The 25,470-nt window shown below is 37.3% G+C and overlaps 1 protein-coding gene across 7 annotated transcripts in view; it reads left to right on the forward strand.

Annotated features, from left to right (window-relative positions):
• LOC125063967 (PDZ and LIM domain protein Zasp) overlaps positions 1 to 25,470 on the forward strand; it is a 32,898-nt gene that overhangs the window by 956 nt on the left and 6,472 nt on the right. For 3 of the 7 annotated variants that reach the window (XM_047670709.1, XM_047670711.1, XM_047670713.1), the window contains exons 2-10: positions 10,865 to 10,969; positions 19,516 to 19,667; positions 21,010 to 21,184; positions 21,628 to 21,758; positions 22,390 to 22,481; positions 22,697 to 22,865; positions 23,854 to 24,042; positions 24,136 to 24,226; positions 24,292 to 24,454. In XM_047670709.1, coding sequence (XP_047526665.1) covers positions 10,865 to 10,969; positions 19,516 to 19,667; positions 21,010 to 21,184; positions 21,628 to 21,758; positions 22,390 to 22,481; positions 22,697 to 22,865; positions 23,854 to 24,042; positions 24,136 to 24,226; positions 24,292 to 24,454 — 1,267 coding nt within the window. Of the gene's footprint in view, positions 1 to 10,864; positions 10,970 to 19,515; positions 19,668 to 21,009; positions 21,185 to 21,627; positions 21,759 to 22,389; positions 22,482 to 22,696; positions 22,866 to 23,015; positions 23,125 to 23,853; positions 24,043 to 24,135; positions 24,227 to 24,291; positions 24,455 to 25,283; positions 25,308 to 25,470 lie in introns of all 7 variants that reach the window. The other 4 variants (XM_047670707.1, XM_047670712.1, XM_047670708.1 and 1 more) reach the window with 3 other exon arrangements.

A 25,470-nucleotide genomic window follows, 5' to 3' on the forward strand; every position in this document is an offset into this window, starting at 1 on the left:
TTAATTACAAACCAAATAGCTTTATAAAAATTTGACAGAACTTAGCCTCATTAAATTACACACAAAAGTAGAAAATTTAAATATATATATATTACATAAATATGACGTATTAATCCCGTAAATGTAGACAAGAATTAGTTAAATTCAAAAGAATTCTTTCGTAACATATTTTTTGTGAAGTCTACTGTTTTCATGGCTGTAGCTTTGGATATGGCCCGCAGTTTCGATTTGTGATATCCCAGTATTGGCCACGGGTTGGCGCGATGAATCGAACCGCGTACTGATAGTGGGCCGGTTAGACGAGTCCAAGGCGGAGTGCAACGGCCCAAACCAAAAGGGAATTTTAAAACGTTCATACTTGCAAGCCCTTTGATCTCGTAATACATACCTATCGACCCGAGCTCAGTTATAATCGCTGCGAATATTGTATATTATGTAAAATGACTCAAGTTTAGTAGTGCTATCTTACAGAATTTTATGAATATTGATTTAAAACATTTTCATAGCGATACGCATCGGTTTAGTCCTTTGTTAATTACAAACAAAGGATGATAAGGAAATAGGAAATGCTACGAGATGCACGGTGTTTATAAATATTGCAATGTAATAGCAACCGGTTTCAAATGAAGCAGATGTGTTAATGCGGTTTATCTTTATGTTAATTATTTGATGGACCTATTGCGTCGTTTGCTTCGAGCGAAATAAACTCGGTAAATAATATCGCATGCTCATTGTAACTTACCTATGTACGAGATAAAGTCAAATCAACATAACAATATTGTTGTGTCGAAAGACTGATGTTGTGGATTGGCTCGTCTGGGTGGCTATGATTATTAATGACGTCTGATGATATAATATAGTTCTATTTACAAGTGGTATCTAATATAATTGACCCCAATAATTAATATTAGATACAACATTGACATTAATGTATTTACATGTTACATGTATTTCATTTCAATTACTTGTTGAATAGTATAGGAAATTAATTATTGTATAAAATTATATTTTGTACCTAGATGAAGAAACATAATAGCTATATTTAATAATAATTTTAAAGATTGTCGTGGGCGCCAATCAAAGTAAGGAACATAAGCGACGATGCCGTACCGAGAAAATATTGAGTGAACCCCTATTTATTTACCCATAACCCCAAGCACAAGAGATCCCCCCCCCCCCAACAAAAAGCCGCATCAAAATTTGGAGACCAACAAAAATACGCTCCGTTCTTTTGAAAATTTAATAAAACTATTAATACACATACCTAATGTATGTCTAGTTAGACCAAACCAAAACATCAATTACAATTATAGTTTTTTTATATTTACAATTTTCATGTCAGTCCTGTTTGTAAATTAGGAATAACAAGAATTACGATATTTTAAATTTTTAAATTTCTATGTAGTTTTATTGAAATACAAAAACATCGCGCGGAAGTCAAGTTTTATGAATTGTCTAAAGCTTTTAACCTAGTTACTGAACGGATATGCAATGGATGTGCACATGTGAAGTAACCTTGTGATTTCTTTCCTTGTGTTTACATAAATAAACATAATATAACACAATGTGCGCACTGTGTCCTGCATAGGTATTCTATCTTCGTTAGGACATTGATAAATTGTCAACATCTCCTTCGTAATCTTTTTTCTATTTCTATTTTAAATTATTTTTCATCCAACAAATTTAGAAGATAAAACGATGTATTGTGCAACTGTATTCATATAAAATACAAACTGTTCTTGTGCTATAGAAAAAAAAAAACGAACTTTTTTAAAAATTTTGGGCGTGAAATATACTTGACTGTATTATTAATAAATATTGCGACAATTTTTTACTTTAGGTAAAGTGAGTAAACGTATTAATATTATTCTCATCAAACATTCATAAAGATTGTTCAAAAACCATCGCAGTAAACATGTTGGGTCTTTGGGTTTTTCTATCAAGGAATTATCTATAGAAATTCGGAGTTAACTCAAAAATTCATTGGCAGATCCAGATAGTTCTATGGGACGGGCTTGACTCCGTTAAGGATATTTTTTTAGCAAAGTAAACACTATTTAATGCATACATTTAATTTGCTTTAAGGTTTTACACAGAATAATAAGACGTTTTCCAGACTTGAGGTAAGTTAGCCCTGCATCGGTTGTGATTACGTTTGCGCAACTATCGCGCATAGTTCTCGGGTTTAGAAATATAGTTAACAACTTAGTAATTATATTTTTAGTGTCGAAACAAGGGATAATATTGAGCATTGAACTACATGTGTTGCCCCGCCTGATATTCTATGTTGCGCGTGATCATTCCAGAAACAATTTTTATTTAAAGTAGATCGTATTTTTGTAAATTTCTTATAATTTGATATTCCAAAAGCTTATAAGATAAGTGTACACATCAATTAAATAAAGAAGCTGCAGATTACCGCTACTCTATACAATCATTATAATTGACTGGCCTAGTTACCTGCCATATATCTTGAATATTCGCTGCAATAAATTATTTAAATTCCATCATAACTAAACTATAAAATTTATGAGTGAATATTTAAAATACAAATGTTTTAACGCGCGTCGTTCGGTAAGTGCAGAGCGTTTAATGTACCTAAATGATGAGTCACATTCTGTATTCATTAGGTATTTATTTTATTTGCGTCTAATCAGTAATCGCGAAGGTTGTGAATCGTGTAAACTAGTTTTGTGATTGAGGAAACGATGCACGTTAGATCATTGTGGAGAACTGGAGGCGCATACGAACAGACGAAACTCAGTGATAAGTAGCAGGTTTTTAGTGGTTCTATGATTTATGAACTAAATGACCTAATTGTATAAAGACGGCAATTAAATGTGTCAGAGCGTTTGCATCCGATGTACAAGACCAGTTTATCTATTCAACAATTTGAGACGATAAAATAATTTTGAAAAGCGTGCCTCAATCAAACAAACATTTAATCGAGAGTGAACACGTCGAAAGATATTTGAGGTGTTGTCAAGTTTTCGCTCGGCAGCTGGACCACATACCACAATAAATACTTTAAAGTTTTTGTTGCCATGAGATTGGGTTGATGAGTCAGAGGTCGCCTCGCCTGGTCAGGGTTTAGCTTACTCATATCTGTATCATAACCCGTACGTTACGCACAATCGCGGGCTCCCTTTTTTGTATACTAATTTCGAAAGACTGAATAACAATGGAACTACCAAATTATTTATGAATTGTCGACGTTGAAAACACACAAATAAAAATAAGCTGATATAAAATTCGATGAAATATTTCATCACAAAAATATTATGAAATGTGGAATTAGTCAAGCTCGAGAGACGAAGTCAATGAGTAAAGTGAATAGGTACACTCAGCGGCGGGTGAACGTGCCATTCATAAACATGCCAATATGGCACCGGGATCAATCGTGCACATCCGTTTTGCTCATTCTTAGGTCGTAAGCCAAGTCCTCGTCTGGAACAATACTAATTTTATACCATAATAGATATAACTTGCGCCGTGTGGACTTGTAGACACAATTATATTTAAATACTATGTACTATATATATTCTAATACTATATAAATGTTTCCTTGTTTGTTTGGTTTACGTTTCTGAACGGTCAAACCGTTGTTACTTTGTACAGTTTTTGTTGTTTCATGTTCATGTTTCTTTGCATCCTTTAGATGGATTTATAATTAAAACTAAAATAAATCTTCTTGACCTACTTATTGAAAATATAAATAAGATTATTTGAACGTCTCGTAGAAGATATATTTTATAGAAAATTGTTCTACACATGCCAATGCTTTCGATGGGGTTAACAAGAGTTTTGACTTTGTATTTATAGTTTTAATTATTACAAGGACAGTCTCTCAGTTTTTATTTAATTATAATATGTTGTTGTTGGTATATATAATAATAATTGCTAGCAATAAACGTACTTATTAATGGCTTATTTAAGCTCTAAAATCATTCATTTCAATTTTTTTTTTGCTCGCAGTTCTAATGAGATATCACTATAAAGTGTTTTTATTCCTATGATTTAATTAGTAGAATGAAATAGTTATGATAAGTAAAGAATAGGAAGTACATTCAAAAAATGTAACGTGACTTGGTTTATTCGAAAGTTGGATAAAACAAAAATAATTTGATATTTTCACAATTTGACAACTCACAGCGCTTATCCGGGTTTAACTCGAGATCCACGTGCTCTATCTATCAGTGAGTCTGTCAAGTGTGAGCCCTCTCGCATCCACATGCTATTAAATAAAAAACAAGAATAAACAAAATTAAAAGATTGCAGCATCAAATGTTGTGTCTACACCTAGAAAACATCAACAAGTACGTAGATATGTTTTCAGTGCGTTAAGTTCCACTAGAATCGTGAGAAGAGGCGGAATATTTATGCTAATAATCTGATTATTTAATTATCGACGCCGTTATCACTGGACAGTGGACGTCACATTATCGGTAAGCTCGATTGTAATAATTTCAAACAGCGTTATCAATGGGGGGCAGCATGCACATATCGTCGTATGGCTTCCCGCCAACTGTTTCGCAACCGCTCTATATTTGTCCATCAAGGTTCCACTTCTCACTTTGCATTTTGGGGGTTATTGACATTATCGCAGCATTACATAATTCGTTATACAACTTTAATCTGTAACACGAAAAAATCTGGACAGATATTACGGGAGACTGGCGATGCGGCGAACGCGCAGTGACGTGCGTGAAGTGCCAAGTTTACGTTACCGCCCACGATTACAGAAATAATACGAGGTCACAATAATGGCGACTGAAAATTTTAAATATCACTGAGAAAATGTCGTTTCTGATGGAAGAATATTACACTGATGTGCACACGTATCAATTTTTGGTCGGGTCTGGGGATGAAGGGGATAAAGGGACTGCAATGAACGCACTTCACGGAACGTAAAGTTGATAATCCAAATAAAAAGGGTGTTTGAGTTAGCGATATTTGCAAAGCTGCATCTCCAGTGCAATTATTGAAGCTTACGTCATGAAGCAAAATAAATTTAAATATTTATCTTTTGCATTGTTTCTTTGAAACGTTTAAATTCGAAAAAAATGTACATATTCAGTATAATTTACAAATCGTTTAGCATTTACTCGCAAACATTTTACCGTAGGAAATTTAATTTAATGTATTATATTGTTATAAAATAAAGATTCCGTAAGCGTTAGTATTCTATGGTTATTCTCGATACATAGGTACATCACAACCAGGTGCTGTAACTGAGTATCTGCTTCCTGTCTACTGACAGCAAAAGACTCTTTGCTATGAATAATTTTCATTTATCGAAACCATATCACAATAAAAATATACGATCATAAAATTGTCTTACGAAAATATTTTCAGTACGAATACAAATTCCAGTCAGACATCTTGCCTCCTGAGTGTTGAGTTACGCGTCCCCCACACAGTTTGCGCTAAATCGAATATTGCATATTTGTTACTGTGATAAGAGATTGATAAGACCAAAAAAATATCGCGTCGAGTGCCAATCGACAGGCGTTAGGTTCCGATAGCAGCACCTTTATTGAACTTTTTCCAAGCTCTCGATAGCGTTAAAATAAACAAACAAATTTTTAGAAGTGTACGGAGCGGAAAGAATTCCGATAGTTCGTTCGATGAGATAAAAGTTGTATAATTTTGATGGCGCCACGTCTCAGTTAATTTTGAATACTTGCTTGAGTGTAAGTGACGCCAGCGCTTGCGACACCTCGACCGGACTGTGGCATGCAATATGCGTTTGTCTCATACGCAACCAAAGGTAACGAGGCCCGGATCGACCCGAACTATCAGTGAAAGCTGCTTCGTTCTGTGCTCTGACTGGTAAAATCAAAAGTATTTATTGTAAGCCGTGGCGCGACCTTTGAAGGCCGCAGCTGGACAAACAGCGCACGTACCAATGCGCCTCGTAATTACAAAAACGGCAATGACATCAGCTTCGTATGAAAATGTTTTCAATTCGATACAATATTTACTTTCAAGCGTGTATCGTTTATACAGACAGCAGAGATAGGAAGTTTTCTATTAGGTTTAACGGTAATTAGTTTATTTAGCGAATCGCTCGCCGGCGCCCACGCAAAGATCAGGCAGCTCGAGCAGTTCCACAATGCACAGGTGTGTTATTTATAATAGCAGATAGCCGTTAAAATATAATTTACTTCGGCTAAATGAGTACCTGCCTACTTGGTCACCGCTTGCCAAAAACTCTATTTTGAGATAAACATAGTCGACATTAACTTTGAGGTGTATTGCCAATGCCACATTACATACTCATAAAACGCTCGTATTTGTGTAAAGAAATAAAGCGCTGTTTGTATGTTAATGTTGTCTTCGAGTCAATTTATTTAAGAGGTTGCTGTTTATTCGGGATGGCGCATTCAAAAGGCGTTTTTGTGATAATTACTTTAGTAAAAAAACAACAGCTGGAAAGCGCTTTTGGAGCGCTTCAAAATGACCGTACCTTTAGGTATTTCAACGAGAGCGTGCGTGCCGTGTTTACACATGTGTTTTGAAATATGAATTATAGTCATATATAAATGTAAACACAAACAAAACGCTTATAGAATTTACAAAAATATCATCCCGATCACTTGGAAATTAAAACCATTTTTATTGTCTTTATGATAAATGCAGAAATTATTATATTTGAGAAGTGCATTTCAATCAATAACATTCAGTTTTAAGAAGAACGTGTTCGGGAGAAACTTGTGTTGAATCTGTTAAATCCTCATTACCTTTTTACATAAGCAGCCCGTAAATGTCCCACTGCTGGGATAAAGGCCTCCTCTCCCTTTGAGGAGAAGGTTTGGAGCATATTCCACCACGCTGCTCCAATGCGGGTTGGCGGAATACACATGTGGCTGAATTTCTTTGAAATTAGACACATGCAGGTTTCCTCACGATGTTTTCCTTCACCGCCGAGCACGAGATGAATTATAAACACAAATTAAGCACATGAAATTTCAGTGGTGCCTGCCTGGGTTTGAACCCGAAATCATCGGTTAAGATGCACGCGTTCTAACCACTGGGCCATCTCGGCTCATTACCTTTTTGTGAATACATAATTATCTTAAAAGGTCAGGCTTATAGCCGACAGGAACTCACAGACAATTATTAGGTACTGTTACATGTTAGCAAGTTGTTGACAGTCTGCCCTCAAAAACAAATATAATATGGCTGGCTGTTACGCGACAGCTCCGTTGGGCATTCATTAAAAAGGCGGGGAAGGATCAACGGAATTCAAAAAAATTATATCTTATTACACTCTTCAGACGATTCGGCGTTGATTATATGTATATGTATACAGCTTACATATCATATTATAGTTCCTCTCCTACATACTTTGAAATAATTTTATTCATTCGACACAAACAAACAAAGTCCTCTATTTAATCTGAATAACATGAATATGTTAAACATTGAAATTTTAGTGAATTTGATAGATTCGCCCACATAGACAAACACAGTATCCAGTACTAGTTAATAATGTTTAAAATTAAACTAACCTAACCTAATAGTTATTTAGCTTATTTATACATACCTAAATATATTAACGGGTACGTTTTACAGCACCTATTTAAATTAATTATAATATATATATATAAAAATTCTTTGTTAAACCTTACGGTTTAACAAAGAATTTTTGATTTCTCTCAAACATCGAAGTAATCTCGCGATTCTTTATGTGATACCGACGGCGGCGGACGACGGGTCTGGGGTTACTCATGTGAGTGACGTCATCGCTTGCATGAATAACAATCAGGTAAAAATCAAACGCGTAAGTCAATAAAGCCGTCGATTCAGAGCTGCTTCTCAGAAGTGTTACGTTAAATGTAAAATAAATCTTTTGTCATCGAGTTAATATTTTGGAAGATATTTGTTTCAATTTCAAAACATATCTGCTGAGTAAAGCTTATCGCCTTCATCAAATTTATCTTGATCTAGTATCGCTGGGTAATATACCTATTCATTTATATCATATATTTACAGAATGTTTTATAATAGGTAGATACCTAGGTACATACTGGCAACTTTTTCGCTATAAGAGAAATCGCTTTCGGGTAGGAAGCAAAAGTTTGTGTTGATGATTTTCCTTAGAATGTCAAATAGCCACAAACAGAAATGGCAAAGTATTTTCGTAAAAACCATATACCGTGACGTCATCAAACTGGAAATCCTTATAAATTCTCATGACTTGCCAACCGCGTGACACGCCCTCATTGTTATGGTTTTTGATAAATCTGTTTATGATTACATTAATTTGTGCTAGCTCGCTTAGAATGTTTTTAAAAAGTTTTTAAAAAATCTGTCTAGATTATATTAAATATATGCTTACCTACATACATATATCTAAATCAAGTGCTTGTTTAACGTTTTTCGCGTTAGTTTTTCCCATCACACGATATTAGATAAACGTATCGAATTCCTAATATAACGCCCATTATAGAATACTTTGTTTTTATTTTAATTCAATATTATATATTTTTATTTACGTCTAGCGAAGAGGATGCGTAAAATATGATTTAAATCAATGTGTCATTTATTTATTTATTACTATTATCATATTGTAATTGTATTTGAAAGATAAGGTAATCGCACCCGCACATATTGGTTAATCACGGTCAGCTGTACGTGCGCGGAGACGATATGGGCCTCGCTATATTCAGTCCTGGCAGTAGATTAACTATATTTTTTAAGAAGCTGTTCTAGGATGTAATTCTATCTAATTCATCGGTGGAAGTTTAGATTTAATAAGTATGTTTACTTGAACACTGAATCGTATTCAACAAATATATCTACAAACTAACTCAACTAGATTTTATTGAAGGTCCGAGACATATATCATTTATTTTTAATGAAAAACGCCTTGCTCCTCCTCTGTGTAAGAATTGTTATTATAAATTAACGTGAGTTGATGGAGCTGGAGTGCCGTGTACACAGCACAGTACAGCTGACTTCTTGATTGGTCTAAATTCATCAGACGAAACGGGAGAAGTCGATATGTAAATCTCAAACTCTTATTATACATCAGTAAGTTTTTGTATTTAACGCCCGATACTTGCGCAATCAGCTCTAGACGTAGGTACTGTTTATTTTTAGTACGGTTAAATAGTTGTGCATTACACAACGTTTAGTACAAATATTTCATACGCTCTGTTTCGTTAAACTTGACCTATATAATAATACTGTAATGAAAACTTGCAATTGAATTTTCACCCACTTCCGGATTGTCGAACATTTTGCATTTTTTGAACACGTTTTATGAACCGATGACAAATGATAATACCATATAATGTATCTACATCGGCTGTGAAAGAAATCTTGGATGAACTATAAGTCTTTAAATATAAAGATTACCAGCAATAAAGGCTGTGATGACATGGTTACATTTTATGAATCGATAGCTATAAAAACTCAATACAACTGATTAAGCACTCCATATAGTTTCCAACAATTGACTATTAGTACATACGTAATCCTTAATTTCACTTTTTTTCGACGTATAGGTACATGTCTTCCGTTTAATATTCGAATAACGACTTCTTTAATCAACCTTGATGTTTTAATCGAGCCAATTGCGATGTCAAAGTGGAGGCACGAAGGCAAATATATCGAGAGTCATTTATAATACAATTTTAATTTTACAGTAAGTGTTAGCTACGTGATTGACACGAGAACTTAAATCCTAAAAAATAAAAATTAATTCAATATAATAATTTCATTGACGTCGACGATCACGTCCTCAGCGAGGGAATATCAAAAGCGCGTCGCATTACACATTTATTTACATTTAGAAAAGTATTCAATGGCTCATTTATACGGATCTTTATCACTCTTATGGAGGTATAAAATTTACATAGACGAGACCATGAAAGACTCGTAAATATGTATGAACTTCGTACGTGAGGAAAACAATCGGTCAATACTATTATTGAACATTTTACATTTAAACAATTTACTCTCCATTAAATTAGAGAATAATCAGCTGACGTTTGAGACGATTGATTTCTTGATTATTTGAAGATTATATCGAAGAGGCGAAGAGAAATCTATTCTTTGAAAACTCATAAATTATTAGTTATTGTATATTCCTTGTGCCAGTAACGAAAGTTTTGCTCTCAGCCTCCTTTCACTAATGTCTTTTGGTTCGCACTTAGATCTTCACGGAGATAAAATAGATCGCAATGTCCGAAGAGTTACCGAGTGCGGTCAGCGAAGCTTTGAGAGAAAATAAATCTTCAATTAGGTCAATCAAATGCCAGCTCTGTCTTGAGCTGCCCGATAGTTTTTTTTTCCCAGTCATTAATATATTCGTTTATTATTATGTAGTCCCTGGAATAAGCTTACACAAAATGTTATTAATGTTTATAAGTAGATACTTATATGTAAACAAAACAAAGTCGTAACAGAAATCTAACTAACATAACCTAAGGAGTTAACCGTTTTTGAAAAGAGATACGCGTTATATGAAATCAATAACGTTTTAGTTAGGGCCGTTACTTAAACTAATCGTTAAATAAATAAATAGATATCGTAGATAATGAGGTACTGATCGTTACCAAAGATGTTTTGGACGTTCTTGGAAAACGATTTTGTAATAGATAAAAAAACTAATATATACGATAAACTCGTAAACGTTGCACTGCTGGGTCCCTCTTTTAAGGAGCAGTTTTGGAATTTGTTCCACTACACCAGTCCAGTGCAGGCCTAGTGGTAGGCTTTCTTGTGTGTAAACCCGCGATTCTCCCGTTAATACCACACAGTATTCGATCCACAGGGTCATAGGAAACAGTGTTACTCTATAACCATTGCATCATTGTATATTTATATTAATGTTTTTGTAAATGTTTGACAGATGGCACAGTTGATCACTGTGCGGCTGAACAAGTCGGACCAGCAGCCGCTGGGCTTCCGGCTGCAGGGTGGCAAAGACTTCGGCACACCACTCGTTGTGCAAAAGGTAAGGTATAATTTTATATGCATGTATGCACGCTTTGACATTTTTTTATTTTAAAATATATAATTAAAAAAAAATAAAATCGTAATATTATGCGTATTTTACTCGGTGGTAGGGCTTTGTGCAAGCCCATCTGGGTAGGTACCACCCACTCATCAGATATTCTACCGCCAAATAACAGTACTCTGTATTGTTGTATTCCAGTTAGAAGGGTGAGTGAGCCAGTGTAATCACAGGCTCAAGGGACATAACATCTTAGTTCCCAAGGTTGGTGGCGCATAGGTGATGTAAGGAATGGTTAATATTTCTTACAGCGCCTTTGTCTATGGGCGGTGGTGACCACTTAACATCAGGTGGCCCATATGCTCGTCCACCAACCAATGTCACAAAAAAAAAATATGTTTTGAGTCACAACTGCCGTTATTGTAAAAACCACGTAAGAAAAAGCACCTAGATGTACACAGAATATGCAGTATCGGGTCGTACAAACTTCAAAGCGACAGCACGGGATCGAGACGTGCTGAGTCGGGTCACTAGTGTACCAATGAAATAGAACACGTATCTGACTAAGTCTCGTCTAAGTAATGTTTATATTTCGTGAATGTAACGAAGCCCACACACGGCTATCGTCCGATCGATGCGGCGCGACGACTAAAAGGTGCAACGCTTACTAACCAACGACTTTAACGACTATCGAACCAAAACAACGCTTATTCACAATTGATAGATATTTACTTTTGAAATAATTATCAAGTAGTATTTGATTTTATCTTATTTGGAATGGAGTTAGTGTTACTTAGTTGAATAACAGTTTTGCCGATTTTCGCCGAATTCCATTCGTAGAAAAGTGTAACTACGGAGCCTCCTATCAAGGCGCCAATTCTGCGAACAATTTGCCACTTTATGGCAATCAGGCGCTCAGTTACGATTAAGCTGAGGATTGTTATTGTGAGGAATAGTCAAAGTTGGATCAGAAAGGTATCGTGACCGTTACAAGTTAGTAGAATTGGCACCTGAATCTACATTCCTAATCGGTAATAGATTTAATTTGAAGTCTAACAATGTAAAAATACAATCCAAAAGAGCTTCTACTGCTTCATAATATATGAATAAAGTATTTCATTATTTTAGAAACGTTTGCCAAATCGCCCTCATTTATCCAGGCATTCAAAACGAAGCTTTTGATCATATCATTAAAAAAATACTAAACAACTACACACATCATTAAAATATTATTCTCAGAAATGTTCTCTCGAAACTAGTACCTAATTAAATTTGTATTTTGTTATTACATTATAAAAAAGTACGTGGAATGTAACTGTTTATATCTATCGCTATCTGCTGCCTACATATTTTCGGGGACTGTCAAGCACACCGCGATTTGTATTTGGTATTTGTCACGTTTTATCAATTTCCGAGTGTTCAAGTGGGTGATTAGTTATCCGAAGGAGCTTTTACCTCTCATTAACTGTTAGATGGCCTCGTTAAAGTGGTTTCGACACTCGTCACCACTTTTAAGGTCTCTACAGGGGGGACTGCCCACTTACTTACTTGGGAAAATCATCTTTACACAGTCCTCATTATTTGTAGTGTTTTATTATACATTAAGCCTTATTGTATAAACATTAACGACCTTTATGATTTGAAACTATCTAACTATCTGCGTGTGTGTTTAGGTCGTTTCATTAAGAAAAAATTCAACAATTAATTGATTATACACATTTTACAGTCACACAATTAAATATTTGTCTGACATATTGTTTCGAAACCTAAAGTTACATCTCATAAGTAAATAGTCATGTATTGTGTTGCGGAAGAAGAAAATTCGACCTTAGTGGTTTCTACTTGACCTTTGAGCAATCGTTATTGTTGAAGCGAGGAAACTTCCATGATTTAAACGGTGTAACGTTATTTAAGAGCTCATTTGTAATCCAGTGACAGAGCGCATTATCTTTTAAAAGAAAACATTTGATAATTTATGTTACTATTCAATACAAATAGCACGGCGACGATAGATGATTAGTCAAATCACGAAAGGACGACACTATCATCTCTACAAGGCAACGAAAGATACTTCATATTTCTTATAAGATTCAGCTGTGACCTGCTTGCCTCGGTTTGCTTTATTCATTTTATTTTGTACTGCACTGTTAGTTGTCGCCTGCAGCTTTGCTCGCGTTTTAGGGGTAAGACAGATAGACAAAGTTTCCTTACAATTATAATATTAGGATAGACATATCAAAATATCAATGTCAGAGGTGTTAAGGCAAATAAACAATGTTCACCTTCACTTGACATGACATTATTGGCCACATTCATTAAAGATTCGTGAAAGAATAGCGTTTTGAATGTCAATTAAGTTGTTATCGGAATTTTAGAAATAAAATTAATGTGGGATAAGTGCTTAACTTGTATTATAAATAAATATATATTAATTAAAAACTGTTCGTAGTGCACAATATAGCCGAGCTGTTAGCAAATCGCGTGGAATATATAAATCTAAGTTAGTTTATCTTTACACTTTCTGCCATTGGAATAAATTATAGATCAGTAATGTACAAAAACTTCAAACCGCTATGACAATTAAGAAACTATAAAATATAGTGACGTGAAAGATTAATTTGAATTTGTTTTTAATTTTTTTCTTGTCTCCTTGTTATAAAAGCAATCAAAAGTAATAAATAAAATTGTTGCTAGCAGTATTAATCACCAAACAATTTGAAGTCAAATAACTTGTAAATAGAGTTATTAAAATCAATACATTAAATGTGAAACGTTTATTTGTATATAATTAGCGCGTACAAACAAACAATCTTTTTAGTTTTCCAAGTGTAGATTATAAAGTATTAATTCTCAATACTTTATTGAGAAGTTCTGTTCTGATATTTCACTATCAATAAAGTATTGTTCTATGGATATCGTAACGTTCTAGTTAGCGAGCGCTGAGTCGTTTTAATATTCAAAATCTCCTTTTGCTATCTGACTTTAAAATCTAAGGCACGAGACAAATCGATTATCATTAAACTAACGGTACTTTTGCTCAACTAATCGAATTAATGTATTTATTTATAAATTTTGTATCTGTTCGTCCGTCCGTAAGGGATGATATAATAAAACTATTTTAACGTAAGACAGCTTACGAATTTCCTAAAGATCTTATGAAATAAATTCTTTAATTCTCTAAACTAAAGATAGCTCAAGTGATCGCTTCGGCCTGACTTTAACATTTTGTTCGTATCGATGGGCACGTAGATACCAATATAAAAATAATTTAATGAACAAACGGCTCGGATCGCCCCGCTATGAAATTCACTAATGCTACTCTCTAGAGTATCTGACGGGTCACTGAACTGCTAATTCCCGGATCTACATGGATGTGCCTAATCATAGTGAAACGCTTTGTTTATAGAATACTATTAGAGGTTAGCAACTCGGCCGCTCATATCTGTCATGAATGACGCGGATATACGCATGGGACGTGGGTGTACAACGTATGTACAGATGTCAGTTGAAGATTTAATCTGGAAGTAAAAAATACACAACGTTTTGCAGACTTTTTTGGCGTCTGACGTCATTCGGCTGACTTATCTCGTATGAAAGGTTTGAACATTAAACGTAGATGATCATTTTGGTTTATTCTTTATGGAAATGCGATATATATTTAAAATAACCGTTGAATATCACTTGCGTTACATATAAGTTAGTTGCGAGAAAGTGTTCTTGAACTGAATGTTGCATTATATAAGCATATTAACCTTAAGATCAGTGGGGAAATAGGGTAGAGGATGATCTAATGCGGACAGGTTCTTACGACATTCCAGGGTATGTCGCCTTACCTGTTTGCGGTCTCTGGCACATCCAGCTAACGAGCCATAAAATTGATATTATTGACTGGTTACTATAAAACGCCGCTACTAACATTTATAGTATTTTTATAAGTTTATTATGATTGAACCAACAGCAAGTAACGCGTGTATTACAGATGATTATCGTCATATCTAAACGAAGTCGTATATTTCATTAAGATTCAGCCAAAATTATACATATTTACATGACCTAAATGTTTACATGACCTTTGATCACACCGTGATAACAGACAACAATACATAATAAACACTGTATACTTATTCTGCCTTAGAAGGAGCTCGTAAAGCGTCGACGTTGACGGGTTGCCTATTTAGGACAGAACTTGATATATCGGAATGTGGTATACGGAGTATTTTATTTATTTGTTTATTTTAAAAAGGTCGAGGAGTAACTTTTGCCCACAGTCAATGGCCTGCAAGTAGTGTGAATCCCCATAATCAGTGGTCCAAGAAAAGTGTTGTTGGTCTTCACTGTCCACTCTAAACGGTAGGTATAAGTATAGCGATGCTAAGATCGCTGTTTGGACTTTCGTGGTATGTTCGATCTCAAGATCGGGACGGTAACTTGGTGGCATGTAGCCTGCGATGGGCCAGTTCAAACCCTTACCGACAGTAAATCTCATAGAATTATTAAATGCATCTTATATATTGAAGAGAAGGTTTTAAATTTCTATGAAAATAATTCAAAAAGTAGAATTTATTATTTATATTATTATTATTTTTATATTTATATTAATTAGAATATCACAGTACAAAATTGACAAAATATTGACAAAAGAACTGCACCTAAACTCGTGCAGATCGATATAATTTCGTTTTAAGCCCATCAAAGACCACTTCTAAAATGGGATCATATGTAAAATGGGCATCTGTGTTGTATGATGAAAAGTTTTTATAGTTGTGATTAAAAGCTTAGCACATATCTACCCTTTCTACGAGAGAGAATGAACAGATTCACTCTCATTAACGGCCCGGCTGCCGGCGGCCGGCGCGACTGGACAGCCGTCGGCGAGCGGTTGCGTAACTGGTCGAGTTTTGTTGTTTCGAACTTGGAACATAATCTGAGTCACGTACTGGCAGAGATTTGTTTTGAAATTAGAACGCCGTGCGGCGACAACGTTCGGTGGATTATCGTCATTGGTATTTTCTAATTATCTCGGTAGCCGGTAGATAGGCAGCTAGACGCTGCTATACCTACGTAGCGGCGACTAGTACTACCGACAATAACTGCGTTGCTAGCTGAGAAATGTGTACCTACATATGACCACGACATCCGTGCAGCAAGGAAACTCTATTATGTGTAAATCATGCCAGTTAATTATTTCGATATTACCGTAAGTCGCTGCTTTTGCTGTGTTCATGAAACTGTTGAATATTAATAGATTTTCCTCGTTGTTTCACACACTTTTTCTCAATATTTGCAAGAATTAAAGATCATTAGAAATAATTGTAAGCTGATAGATGCATTCATTATTTTTTTAAAGAAATATAATGATTGCCGTGTCGTATTTTGCAATTGGAAATAAAATCTTAAGCAATTAACAATAATCAAGGTATCTTTATTGGGCACCGATATTTCTTTTAGTTTTCCGTTCTTGATAAATTTAAGTAAATTCTCAATAGGACCGTCGTTAGTATTTTTATAAGTGTTGTTGCCATATATTTTTAGAGAATACGAATGACCAGTAATCTTGTTATTTATCAGCTGTGGTTCGCCGCCAGACGCCGCGCATTGAAAGAAGTTAACAATAAAGAAAATATAATATGGCGTGACCTCGCTCGGCGCGCGGCGCGGGCGGGCGGGACTGCATTAATCTCTCGCTCTTGTATTTCTGCTCCCGTATATGGCATGCGCGTGCGCCGCCACGCTAAGGGCATCGCCATAGATTATTAAAAAAAACATTGTCGAAACTTTTGAAATTATAAGAAATTTAAAACAAACTGGTTTTCATTATAATTTTAACATCTGAAGTGTTTATTTAAACACATAGTAACAATTAATTCTAGAGTGGAACCCGATTAGTATTACTTATATGCCATAACGTGTTTTGACAATGCTCTACCCTCGGGAGATAATCCTTTTTAATTGTCACAATTATAGACTTTTATATTATTAATATTACAAAATATAAAGTAAGTATATATAGTCAGATGCTCTGATTTTAGGAACAGGTCATACCTGAAGGATTTAACTACCCTATTACTCTAAGGAGCAATTCTTATTGTTAATAAATATTTATGAAACAGGAATATAATGTATACGAAATGAAAAACTCGACTCTGACCAAACATATATGAAGGTTCATAACAAACAATACAGAACAAAATATTTTTCATTTACATCGCATCTGAGAAGTATGAGTCAAATCCTAACTAATTGGAAACAATTACAGCAACGAATCACGACTGCAAACGTTACACAAACAAACGGCAATTTTAGCGTGACTGCGACAGCCTGATGAATGATTTTCACGATATTATATTTTTGATGAGAAGCGACCCAAATCTACGTCCATCTAGTAAACTCTATGGTTGAGGGTAAACAGTGTTGCGCCGAGGTCATTGCCAACCACTTCGCGACGAAAAGAAGGCTATCGTACGAGTTTCACAGCTGGCAGAAACGTTGAATTCCTGGCAGCTGACTGATAGGAAGGGGACGGAAAATATAAGCTTGACCGAATACATTCACGCTTTAGTGTAAGTGTACGGCACGCGTCGTCGCGCTATCGCATCGTATGCACCGAGCGCGTTCGATCGATTCGATCTGTAAGTTATGATTCGTTAATAAACTAAGAAAACCATTTGGAAACTTATTTTTTTAATATACTAGAAATGCTAATCAATTCGAGACCATACGTCGCCTGATAGTCAGTCAGTCAAGTTACTCCTTACAATTAAGATACTCTCCATTTCCACTATCCAAGATACTTGTTATTATATAACTTGTGCCACCCAACATTTGAAGTGCTGATGTTCGACGGTAGTATAGCGGAGGCCGCCACTCAGACGAGCCCTAAAAACCCTCACTGATAAAAGTTATTGCTGAAGACAAACGAATTGTATTATCAGCTCATACATACACTTTACTAAACAATTTATTCAGTTGAACCCTCGTTCTACGTGTACCGACCAGGTCGGGTCGGTATACCACAGCTAATTTGATCTAATTAATATATCAATATGACGCGTACCTACTTCAATCGATGTAATTTTGTTAAATTTATTTAAAAATTGTTTTAAAAGGTTTTTATGAAGTTTTACTTGTACTTGAATATTCGGTGCAATCCAGACTTCGCTGATATCATAGTGACGTCAGCGCTACCTTCCTCTCCCTCTGCCTCGCATTCCTCACTAATGTCCATGTCTAGTTGTCTGGATGTGATATTCTTGCTCATATTATATATATATTACAATGTCGGTAAAACCCGGGACCCATTACAGAGGTAGATGATATTAAGCATTACTCATAAGGTGTCGTATTTCAATTACATGATTTCTGTTGACTGAGTTACAAAATATACATCAGATTAACAAATGATTGAATAGTGGATCTTATTGTCTATACAGCCCACGATGCCATATTATATTTTGTAATAATATTAGACTTAAAAATACGACAAAATAAATGGTAGCTTTATTTTACCACGCTGTATTATTTTGTATCCGTTGCGTAGTTTAAAATACTGTAGTTCGCACGAGTAGAATATAACGTTCATAATAAACATATCTATCATCGTCGTATTCCAACCAGTTCAAACGATAGCCTTAATGAATTATACACCTGAATTTTCCTCATGAAACACTCCGTCTATTGGTGAAAATCGTTGCGAGAGTTTTTAAGTTAATCGTGTACAGACACGACGAGCTTATTTCATAATATGTAATGGAGAATAGATGACTGGACAGATCGCTTGGCTGGATATTGGTTGTACCATAATATTTATCTGTTTGTATTTAAATACTTGAAACAATGTCATGGGTTGAGCGCCTAATTTTCGCGCCAACCGGGACACTCGTCAGTTTATTATAGTTAGCTATCTACTCAGCTAGCTAACTAATTATATTTTTTTTATGTCATATCCAGTTTTAATAAACTTTACATGTTTTAATAAACTGGACATGACGTGCTATACACTTGAATAAAACACCCCCTCGTTAACGATTCCATGCGTTGGAATTATTTCTAAGTTACGGAGCTAATAGTATTATATTAAAAATCAAATCATAGAAAGAATAATTACACAAAAATACTTACAAACGATTTAAAATAAATCAACACTACTGCAAATATGTTTGCCTTTTATGTCGTACGGTATGTTTACCTTCCTTAGTTAGAAGGAAATTTCAGTTGAATTCGAAATAATCAATTGTTGTTCATTTTCTCAGTACAAGATAAATAAATGATGTATAAATATAATGTGATGTCACTGTCGTCGTCATTTGTGGTCGTGCGTTGGAGCGTTACCGACAACTTTATTTATGATTTCGGAATATTCATTGTTTTTACCAAATATTCACAATATATGACTATTTGATCACGGTACATACACGGTACAATGCCAAATCACATTGAAGTAAGCGATTATAATTTTGAAAAAGCCTAGAGTTATTTTGACTAAACGCATATATTTTAATGTATTTTCCTTTGTTATATTAAAATTGCTATGTAACCGATTGTTTCAGGTTAACGGTGGGAGCGCAGCAGAGCGCGCGGGGCTGCAAGCCGGCGATGCGCTGATCCGCGTCAACAACACCGACGTGTACACGCTAAGACATCAGGAAGCTCAGGACGCTATCCGAGCTGCTGGCCAAGCACTCGAACTTACCGTACAACGGTAAATACTTTTACGATTCGAAGTATATAAAATACACCTACATACATATACATGTATATGATGTATATAATGTTTTCCTGAAGTTCAGCCGCGGTGGCAATTCACAAAAAAAGAAACAACTGCGCAGCAAATTATTGCTCTAATACAGAAACTGTTCATGATCAGGCACTGAACGGTCTATCTGTACGAGGATCAGAAAAAAGGTGTATTGTAGCTTCTAAAGGGGTCAGTTCCTGGCTATCTACTGCGAAAGCTTGCAAATATTTTGAATCCGTACAGGAATTCGATCCCGTACCTCGAGTTCTGACACCACATCAATTTACTTCTAGAACAGAAGTAAACATTTAGGCGATTTTTTAAACTTACTTTAATTTGGTTTGCGTCAGACAAATTGGTTTTTAACACAGGAAGATACTTCCTTGCTACTCATCCCATCATTTTAAGTATAGGAATTGATACAATAACATCGATCGTTCAAACTGGTGTGTTGAAACATACATATTTATATAAACGCTTAAAAAAGTGGTTATACTTTGTAAGTGTATCGAAAAATGAATTCACAACAAAGCGAGTAAACAGCAGTCGGTCAATATATCGGCAGCGGCACGTGCCGGCGCGCAGTACGAACCGAACCGAACCAACGGGTTCGGTTTCATTGTCATTTCCAATGACGTTATCTGCATTGGAATGCACAAAAGAAAGAAAGATCATTAAAATCCTTAACGTTCTTTAGGAGGCGCCTAGTTCGTGGCGACGAACGAACTCATTAAATAACAATAGTGGCATTTAAGACGTATGTAAGTTAATTACGTCACACAAATGTCGCTTATATGGAAGCCAGGTGGTGACTTGTATTAAACAGGCTATTTGCGTAATGGAAGCCTTGCAAAAAACTTTTTATGGGTTTTATATTTAACATGGGGTCTTCGCTGTCTTTATTTTTAATGTGATGTAGTGCAAAATTAACACACAGTTTATGAGCAAGTTAAATTATGATATTTAAAAAATATATTCTAAATTTGTTAAAAAAATAATCGAAAATTATATTAAAACGAATAATAACAATTTTTTAACATCACTTCACTAGGTTCTCCGCTTAGAGTGTAAAATTAGCAAGATCTGTTTTTTAAAAAAGGTTGCTTTTTGTATATTTGTATTCATTAATGGCAGCACTAAATGAACACCTAATTCTCGATACTTCGATTTGATGCCGTAATGAGCGTATATCGTTTAGATGTCCTGTATACCGAGCTATCCATGCTTCAGAGTATTTTTTTGGAAATATTGTGGAAGAGATATGTATCATATTCGCTCAATTGATATATCTTTGTAATCATTCTAGCGGCGGCGGTACCTGGAGGCCATCAGTTACTCCCACAGGCAGTCTTCCTCGCCCAGGCACTCGTCCACTCGGCGCCAGTCCAGTGCCAGTCACGAATACATCACTTAAGGCTACCCCACAGCCTACACGCGCCTTTGGTTCTGGACACAACAGCGTCGCTAAACCGTTCGGTTATGTAAGTATATTTTTTTAAATAAAAAAATATATTAAAATATTTGATTTATTATTACTCATATGCACGATGGATTTTTCTATTGGCAGCATTTTAGCCACACCTAGTAACAAATTTTAAACGGTATGATTTTATGTATCTGCTGCTATTTACGTTTGATTCCTTCCGTTTCCTTTCCTTTCGGCTTTAATTAATAAAGATTTAAAACTATCCGGGACTTCGATTCTTATTAATTTCTATCCACAATATCATCTTGTATTTAAATAATTAGAGGTTGACAAAATTTCTAACACAACTTAATTTGAGGATGAACTTTCAGAAATCCTTGCTTGGTGGTCATTTGCGTTGCAATAAAGAACTCCTGTAAATTATCACGCTTTCATGATCCACTAGATTAGGTTATGTGTAGTATGTCAGACAGTGCAAAGAATTGTATAATGTTCCAGATGAATGGCAACGACTCCATGAAGAGCATCGTGAATAAGCAGTACAACACTCCAGTAAACATGTACAGCGACAAGACCATCGCCGAGACACTCTCCGCGCAAACCGAGGTGCTGGCTGGAGGAGTGCTTGGGTAGGTTCCTATAATATCGCAACTACCTCGTTGATGTACTCTTTTAAGTTTATAAGGCTGCAGAACTTGGCGCCTAAACTCTCTGGTTGCATCTGGTTGCGTCTGGTTTCTGTCTATTATGAGAGTAAGGGATTAGAATGAGTAACCGATTAGACATTTCTGACAAAACTCTATACAGTAAACACTATTTAGACATTTAGTGCATTATAATACGTATGTATTTCGATTCGTAGTCTCAGTGAATGACTGCAGCCGCACTTACTGGTCTCTGTGATAACCGCCCTGAACGAAACTGATTCATCACACATAATTAGTACTTCATGTACCCTTTTAAATTTAATTTACCTTAATATTTAGGTCTAAATGGTCGTTGGTTTGTTAATGTAGTCGCAAATGGGGGTGCAAATTTCGGGGTGATCTGTGGTTTGTTAGTGATCGTTTGGTGGCGCTGTAGTATGATTATGAGCCAAAATTTAAAAAAAAAATAGGATCCGACCGATGGCGCCGAGTTCGGAAAACCTCTACTACTCCAGTACTTTCGGGCCAACCTACGGCTGGTTTGCCGATTTATCCATATAATTATTAAGGTACTGCTCGTTCCTCTTTAAATCATGTGCAATTTTATTTAAAGGGTTAACTTTAAGAAAAATGAAAAGACCTACGACGCCGAGAAGAGTGCCGTCTTCAAAGTCCTGCAGGAGGAACAAAACGACCCGGAGCCAGGTAGGTACCGAGACGCCACCGACGACCGCTCTGATTCGATTCTCAGAGCCGTCCATATTTAAAACTGACCTCGAGTCGACCGATCCGATGTTGAGATATTAAAAAAGTAAAAAATCATTTCACAATGGCCGAAAAAGATAAAATAGAATTCATAAGTTCGGAATTCGAGTCCACGTAAACGTAAGGAGGCTTAGTAAAAGTGAGTAAATTGTAAGTAGCCGAAGCGTCGCCGGGCGTGCGGCACGTGGCCGCGCCCGCCGCGCCCGCGCCCGCCGGCCCCGCGGGCGCCGCCGCCAGCGGCCCCACCGGCGGCCCCACCGGCGGCCCCACCGGCGGCCTGCCCGTGGGGCAGAACATCTGCGAGGAGTGCGAGCGCCTCATCACGTAAGTCGGACGCCCGCCGCCCGACGCGGTCGCAAACACTCCGCCGCGACCGCACCGCCTCTCGCGATGGACCCTCCCCTCCTCGCGACGTGGGGCTCCCCCCCGGTGACCGTAGCTCGTCAGAGTGTGTAATGTTGGTGTGGCCGGCAGCGCCGCGCCGGAGGGCCCCCGCCCCGGCGCCCGCCGAGGCCCCCGCGCCGGGCCCCGCCGCCGCGCGCGCCGACTCGCCCTGTTGTAGCGAGTGCGACGCCCGCATCGCGTAAGCCCGCCTGGCGTGTTTGCGACCGTGTCTGGTAGTCGTGGTAGTCGTTTGGTTCGTTCGGCCACGTTTTCGTTAGATATCAAAATTGTTTCGAGTGGCACCGTAACCGACGTCGGCGGAGATATCGTGTGGCGACTTTTGCGATTCATTTCGATATCTGCGCCTCGTTGTCATGTTTCATTCATTAATATCTTTCACCCGAGCACCCGGACGTGACCTGACCGTCGCGAGTGTATAATACTTTGCATGCCGTCCATAGCGGCTCCGTGTGAGGGCGGTCGATGCGCAGGTCGGGCCGAGCTCGGGCGAGCCGTGTAGTGGCATGAATGTAACGGAGCACATCATTGAATGCGATTAATATCTTATCGTCGTAGCGATAGCGACTAATAACTTGTAAATAGTGTCTTAACTCAGTGTAGCGGCAGAACCACGACGGACGTGCGATAGGACAAAAATGTTAGTGTATACTTTACTTAATACATATTTATGTTTTTTTCTTTTCTATTTAAGTTTAAATTAATAGTTTGCAAACCGCGCCGCTACTATTCGCACATTCGTCACGGTAGCTGTCATATCTGTCTAGTGAAGACTTTCCTTTTTAAAGTCCTCACGGACAAATTGAGATGATGTTAAAAAGTAAACATATTCTACCCAAATCATGCGACAATCAAAACGTCGCCACACTAACGACACAAGCGGCCGGCGTAACGTAACGTGTGTGCGCAGCGGCGTGTTCGTGCGCATCAAGGACAAGAACATGCACGTGGAGTGCTTCAAGTGCTCCACGTGCGGCTCGTCGCTCAAGAACCAGGGCTACTACAACATCAACGGCAAGCTGTACTGCGACATCCACGCCAAGCTCGTGGCGCGCCAGAACCCCCCCGCCGCCAACCTGGAGCCCGTCACCGTGCCGCCGTGAGTACCACCCCGCGCCCCGCGCCCCGCGCCCCGCGCCCCGCGCCCCCGCCTCCATCCCGACCGCCCTCTGACTCTCTCTCTCCGTTCCAGCGGTGGCCGAGTTCCGAGCAACGCCTACTCGACGCCGCTGCCCCCGCTGGCCACCAGCACCTACACCAACGGCTCGTCGTCCATGTTCAGCGTAAGTGTCTCGGCCGGTCCCGCCCCCCGCGGCGCGACCGGCCGTGACCCCGCGTGTCTGTGCAGCCGTCCAGCACGCTGTCGGGGCCCAAGCCGTTCGGCTCGTCGGTCGGCTCCGCGTACTCGCCGGCGTCGCTGTCGCCGCGCTCGGCGCCGCTGTCCCCCGCGCGGCCCGCCGGGCCCCCCGCCGGGCCCCCCGCCGGCGCCCCCGGAGCGCCCTACGCCCCCAGTAAGCGCGTCACCTTTGCTATCTAATGCTGCGAGAAGGCCGTTCTCGATGCTCCGTGCGAGCGGAACGGGCGTCTCTATTCCTTCTTATGTCGAATGTCATGAAGCGAAACGACTTTGTAATTATAGTTTGTAAAGGTGTTGATATATTATAAGGATGTTGTAGTGCAGTCGATGATGTAAAGGAATTCTGCAACAAGCGATTAGATTGTCTCGGTTGTATACTTCCGTTGATTATCATTTTTTCACACTTCGACCGTCGAAGAACCGTCGAAGAAAAGTTTCATTTTGTAGATACGACACGCTCTGAGGACCTTGAAATGTTGAGCACCATCATCATTGCGTGAATTACATTTCCCTTATCTCATTCTATATTTACATTAATTTATTAATTTGGGCTATATTTAGTGGAAAGGTATTTGGCACACGCTTCTATTTGACTGTGTGATCTAAATATAGATGTTTGGCAGAGAATCGATCACTTCAAAATTGCATTCTTTCAATAAATCTAAACGGAGACATTACTAGAACACTCTTTGAATTAATTGGCGTAGTCGGGTTAGGCAAAGGCACTTTAGTCACTCTTGAGCAACGTAGCTGATAATAACTACAGCTGGTAAATTATAAGGTAAATTTTGCTTTTAACATTTCAAATTTAATAGTCATTTTATTAATATATTTGCCTGGGCCTCGAGTGTTTAGTGATAAATTTAAACCAAATTCTAACTTTTATCGTAGTAAAGTTTATAATAATAATTGTAATTGTGAAAACGTGTTGATTTACGGTCGTAAGTCTTGATTTATGTAGTGATTTTCTTTATTTTTGACAGAGGCCCCAGTTTCCATTTTTAAAGGTAATCTATAAATTGGCGATCAAAACTAAGTATTAGTAAATGAGCTTTTCATGGCTACTCGTTTTTGTAAATATCAGTAACATGTATGCGCTAATCGATCAGCCAATGTCAGCATTAATTTAACTTTTGTCTTGGCATTTTATTTATAAAATTGGATACCTAG

Source organism: Vanessa atalanta, chromosome 5 (assembly GCF_905147765.1).
Source record: "Vanessa atalanta chromosome 5, ilVanAtal1.2, whole genome shotgun sequence".
NCBI lineage: Eukaryota > Metazoa > Arthropoda > Insecta > Lepidoptera > Nymphalidae > Vanessa > Vanessa atalanta.